The sequence below is a fragment of the Gossypium hirsutum genome, chromosome D10 (genome assembly GCF_007990345.1).
Source record: "Gossypium hirsutum isolate 1008001.06 chromosome D10, Gossypium_hirsutum_v2.1, whole genome shotgun sequence".
NCBI lineage: Eukaryota > Viridiplantae > Streptophyta > Magnoliopsida > Malvales > Malvaceae > Gossypium > Gossypium hirsutum.
In genome coordinates, this window is record NC_053446.1 from 26,504,043 (window position 1) to 26,509,844 (window position 5,802).

The 5,802-nt window shown below is 36.8% G+C and overlaps 1 protein-coding gene and 1 non-coding gene across 2 annotated transcripts; one reads left to right on the plus strand and one right to left on the minus strand.

The window, feature by feature from the left end:
* Nucleotides 1–234: 234 nt before the first annotated feature.
* On the minus strand, nt 235–579 carry LOC107915422 (uncharacterized). Its single transcript, XM_016844582.1, has one exon. It carries the CDS (start codon nt 577–579, stop codon nt 235–237), a length of 345 nt encoding a protein of 114 aa, XP_016700071.1.
* Nucleotides 580–4,927: 4,348 nt separating this feature from the next.
* LOC121222709 (small nucleolar RNA R71) lies at nt 4,928–5,034 on the plus strand. The gene has a single exon (XR_005920074.1). It is a non-coding gene; the product is annotated as a small nucleolar RNA R71 (small nucleolar RNA).
* The last annotated feature ends 768 nt before the right edge of the window (nt 5,035–5,802 follow it).

A 5,802-nucleotide genomic window follows, 5' to 3' on the forward strand; every position in this document is an offset into this window, starting at 1 on the left:
AATTGATGTTAAAGGTTTGAGAAAAATTTCCGTTGGCCAAATTGTTGTATATAGGGCCTAACTTCTCAACTTCCGTCAAGGAAATAAAAATACTTGCACTTCAAAGTATACAAAAATTATTAAAAAAATTTAAATGAAAGAACTAGGAGAAACTTAAAAGCAGCAAAAATAAAATGAAAAAAAATTATCGAGATGCTGAGGTTAAACATCACGGAGGTTAATAGATTGTTTGTCCTAACTCATATGAGCACCCCAATAGTGCTTCAAGCGTTGTCCATAAACTTTAAATGTGACTCTCATATTCATATACTTGACATCAATAGCTCCATGAGGGTATACTTGAGTTACTTCGAAGGGACCTGGCCATTGAGATTTCAGTTTGCCTGGAAACAACTTTAACCTTGAGTTGAATAACAACACCTGTTGTCTTGGTTCAAATTGATGTGTCATAATCCTCGTATCATGCCAACACTTGGTCTTCTCCTTGTATAATTTATCATTCTCATATGCTTGTGCCTTGAATTCTCCCATTTCATTTAACTCCAATAACCTTATATTGCCAGCAGCTTTCCAATCCATGCTCAATTGTTTCACAGCCCAATATGTCGTATGCTCTAACTCAACCGAAAAATGACAAGGTTTTACGTAAAGAAGCTTAAAAGGTGACATCCTCAACGGTGTTTTAAATGCAATATGATAAGCCCATAAAGCTTCCTCCAGTTTGGAGGACCAATCCTTTCGAGTTGGGTTCACCACTCTTTCCAGAATCTACTTAATTTCTCTCTTAAAAATCTCAACTTGTCCATTTGTTTAGGGGTGATATGCCATGGAAATCTTATGTTTCACCCCATACCTGTGCAAGGAATTAACCACTAGCTTGCAATCAAAATAAGATCCTTCATCATTCATAATGGCTCGTGGTGTTCCAAACCTTGTGAAGATGTTCTTGTGCAAGACTTCATCACTGACTTTACATCATTAGTAGGGAGAGCAAAAACTTCGACCTAGATAGAGACATAGTCCACTACCACGAGTATGTATAGGTTGCCTAATAAGGGTGGAAATAGACCCATAAAGTTTATTCCCTAGACATTAAACAACTCAATCTCTAGGATATTTTTGTAGTGGCATTTCGTATCTCCTAGATAGATTGCCTGCCCTCTGACAATGACTGCATGACTTATAAAATTCATGGGCGTCCTTGAATAGATTTGGCCAACAGAAACCAAGTTGGAGTACCTTGGCAGCAATTCTCATTCCTTTAAAGTGTCATTCGTAAGGAGCTGAATGACAATGTTGCAGGATGCTGTGTATTTTGTCATTTAGGACACACTTCCTAATTATCTGATCAACATAATGCTTGAATAGGAAGGGTTCATCCCAATAATAATGTTTGGCATCGTGAAGGAATTTTTGTCTTCTTTGGCTGTTGAGATCAAGTGGCATCAAACCACTTATAAAGAAGGTCACTATATCAGCATACCAAGGTAATGCCATGGAAACTAATAGTTGCTCGTCTGGGAAGTCTTACTTAATAAGTTTGACATTGCCATATTCATTTCTAGCTTCTAATCTTGACAGGTGATCAACCACTTGATTTTCAGTCCCCTTTCTATCTCGAATTTCTAAATCAAACTCATGTAGCAAAAGTATCCATTGAATCAATATTGGCTTGGCATCTTTCTTGGTTACCAAATACTTAATAGCAGAGTGGTCTATGTAGACTGTGACCTTGGTACCAACTAAATAAGATTGAAATTTATCGAACGTGATACCATAGTTAATAACTCCTTTTTAGTGGTGGTGTAGTTAAGCTGCGTATCCGTTAGGGTCCTGTTTCCATAATAGATTGCATGAAATGCCTTGTCTTTCCTTTGCTCCAACACTGCTCCTACAACATAGTTTCTAGCGTTACACATGAGTTCGAAAGGCAATGTCCACTCTAGAGCTATTACAATTGGCCAGTTGTTTCTTCAATTTCTCAAAAGCTATGAAACAAGGTTCATCAAAATTGAAAGGTCTATTTTGCTCCAATAAGGCGCACAAGGGTTTAGATATCTTCGAGAAATCCTTAATGAATCTTCTATAAAAACCTACATGGCCTAAGAAATTTCAAATACCCTTGACACTAGCAGGAGGCGACAATTTTTCTATTACCTCAACTTTTGCTTTGTTAGCTTCAATCCCTTGCTGCAATACTTTATGCCCCAGAACAATGCCTTCACAGACTATGAAATGACATTTTTCCCAATTCAAGACAAGATTTGTTTCTTCACAGCGGCAAAGAACCAATTCCAGATTTTTCAAACATCACTCAAATTTATTCCCAAAGACAGAGAAATCATCCATAAATATTTCAAGAAAAGTTTCCACCATGTTAGATAAATCACCATCATACAACGCTAAAATGTTGTTGGGGAATTACATAACCCGAATAACATTTGTCTAAGCGCAAAAGTACCATATGGACAAGTGAAAGTTGTCATCTCTTGGTCACTAGAAGCTATAAAAATCTAATTATACCCTGAATATCCATCCAAGAAACCGTAGAATGCCTTACTAGCTAATATATCAAACATTTTATCAATAAACAGTAAGGGAAAATGGTCCTTCCTAGTTGACTTGTTGAGCTTACGATAATCCATGCACACTTTCCATCCTATGATAGTGCGAGTTGGTATGAGCTTATTGTTATCATTGTTGACCACTGTGACGCCTCCTTTCTTGGGCAAACATTGTACATGACTCACCTAAGAATTGTCAGAGATAGGGTAGAAAATACTAGCATCGAGCCACTTGATAATCTCTTTGTTAACAACTTCCTTCATGATGGGATTCAACTTTCTTTGTTGTTCAATAGAATTACTATGGTAATCCTCCAATAAAATTTTATGCATGCATAGAGTAGGGTTGATTCCCTTGATGTTGGCAATTGTCCATCCTAATGCCTTCTTAGATCACTAGAGAACTTCCAACAACATGGCCTCTTGATAGGGTGTTAACTTCGCAGAAATAACTACCGGAAATGTGTTGTTGTCTCCCAAGTAAGCATATTTTAAATGCAATGGAAAAGGTTTCAACCTAGCGTAGGAGGCTCCTCTATAGATGGTTTAGGAGGATTGAAAGTGCGAGCCGATAAATCCAAGGACTCAAACTTTCTCCTTGGTCTGTCCACAATCTACATTGCCTCCATGAGTTCACTGAATTCTTCAAAAGTCTATGTTTCATTTAGCTCAAGTGAATTTGTATCACTATCAGAATTATTATGGTAAATTTTTTCAAACTCTTCCTACACTACTATCTTTATCAAACAAATAGTGTGGCATTTTTCATTCTTATTAGTACATTTCAAGGCATCGAATACATTGAAGGTGATATGCTAATCATTCATCATCATGGTCAGTTCACCTTTTTGCACATCAATCAAAGTTCTTCTTGTAGCAAGAAAATGTCTTCCAAGAATAATCGACACATCTTTGTCAACTTCACATTCTAAAATAATTAAATCCACAGGAAAGATAAACTGGTCTACTCTTACCAACACGTCTTCAATTTTACCTTCCGGATGTGCGTAGGATTGATTAGGTAGCTGCAACATGACCGTAGTAGGTCTTGCTTTTTTGATTCCCATCTTCCTAAAGACAAACATAGGCATTAAATTGATGCTCGCTCCTAAATAACACAATGCCTTACCAACATAATGATTTTCAATTGAACATGGGATAGTAAAACTCCTTATGTCCTTCAACTTTGGAGGCAATTTGTTCTTCAACATCGTCGTGCACCCCTCAGTGAGAGCAACAGTTTCAAATTCTCCTAATCTTTGACATTATATCTTTCATGAACTTCACATAATTGGGCATTTCTCCAAAGCTTCTACCAACGATATGTTGATGTGGAGTTGTTTCAAGACATCCAGAAATATTTTAAACTAGAAATATTGTTTACAATTGTGGAATCGTTGATATTATTTTGTTGTGGCATTTTTATTGGAAACATGATCTGATTCTACTGTAATAGTCTTCTGTTTAGCCTTTTCATTTGTAATGTGTTGTTAAGATTGTTCTGAATTTTTTTCATGGTTGAGACCTAATTTGTCCTCTTCTGCAGTTGCATCTTTAAGAGTTTCATTCAGTTGAGTCCCACTTTTGAGAGTGATTACCTTGTAATGCTCTTTCCCTTGTGATCTCGAATTCTCAATATCACTTGGTAGAGCTGCTTGTGGTTTCGAATTTAAAGCATTTCCTATTTGACCCACTTGATTCTCAAGAGCTCATAGGGATGCAACTTGACTATAAATCACAACATCATTCTTGGCCATATACTCTTTTAGCAAAGATTCAATAGATGATGATGAAGCTGATGCCTAACCTTATTGGACATTTTGCCACGACATAGGTTGATTATAACTGGGCGATACCCTATCGGCATTCTATCTAACAACATTTTTTGAATTCCCCATACCTTGATTACTCCAACCAAAGTTTGGATGTTGCTTCCACCCTAGATTGTAGGTGTTAGAATAGGGATTGTTATTCCGGTTGAAAGTACTCATGTAGTACAGAGATTCTGGGTTTAATAGGCATTTATCAAACATATGGACTTCACCACAATAAACATAAGATAGCTCATTTGATTTCATCTTCTGGACTGTAATTGGCCTCTTCATTGTCTTGATCATATTAGTTAAAGATGATACCTGAGCTGTCAATAAAGTGCATCAAGTTCAATGGTGCCAGCGGCTTTCTTGCCAGTCCCAACTCACGTGGTAGGATATTGATAATCATTGTTGGCAATCTATTTCAAAATCTCATATGTTTTATTATAGGATTTATCCAAAAAAGTACCCTTAGCAGAATCATCAACTACCATTCTTGTATGTGCATTCCAACAACCATAAAACATCTCCATCTGAGTTCAGTGCTGGAAACCATGCATAGGACATTTTCTAAGTAATTCCTTAAATCTTTCCCAGGCTTCATAAAGCATTTCATCCTGTGATTTCTAAAAAGATGTGATGTCATTTCTAAGCTTAGCATTCATGTTTTGCGAATTATACCGTAGCAAAAACCTCTAGCACAGGTCATTCTATGATGCCATTGTTCCCAATGGCGAATCATTAAGCCACACTCTTGCACGATCTCTCAAGGAGTATGGGAACAATTTAAGCTGCAAAGTATCTTCAGGAACACCCTGTTGTCGAAATGAATCACAAATTTCTAGAAAAATTCTTAAATGTAGCCTTGGATCTTCAGTAGGCAACCCCCCAAACTGTCTAACTATTTACAACATTTAAAACATTATCGGTTTCAATTCAAAATGTTGAGCTTGTATGTGTGGTCTGACTATCCCTATATTTAGGTCATCCAAAATTGGAACTACATGATCTCGAATTGGCCTGCCTCTATGATCTATCACATGATGAATAGGAAGATTAATATCCCAACCACTTGAATTTAATGGATCATTTAGACCAGGATTATTCTCTTCCCTAGCCATATTATGTAGTTATCTTCTCCTTCTTCGCAAAGTCCTCTCAACCTCTAGGTTAAAAGGATACTATTCGGTATCAAGAATGCCTTTACGACAAAGGATAGAGGGACTACGATGTTGAATGGGAAGGCTGGGATTACTAAGAATATACCATTACTCACTAATAATGTCTCAGCAAAATCATAATTATCTTACTGCTTAGAAGGGTTCTATAGTGGTTTGCTTCTTTCCAGAGTAAGACCTGAAGTACCCCACCTAGGAAGCTGTATGTCTATAGGCCTTGAGTTTTTTTCCCACTAACATTTATTA

Excerpts from the sequence above, each read along its gene's own strand:
- LOC107915422 (XM_016844582.1), bottom strand. The coding sequence starts at position 579 with ATGGATTGGAAAGCTGCTGGCAATATAAGGTTATTGGAGTTAAATGAA.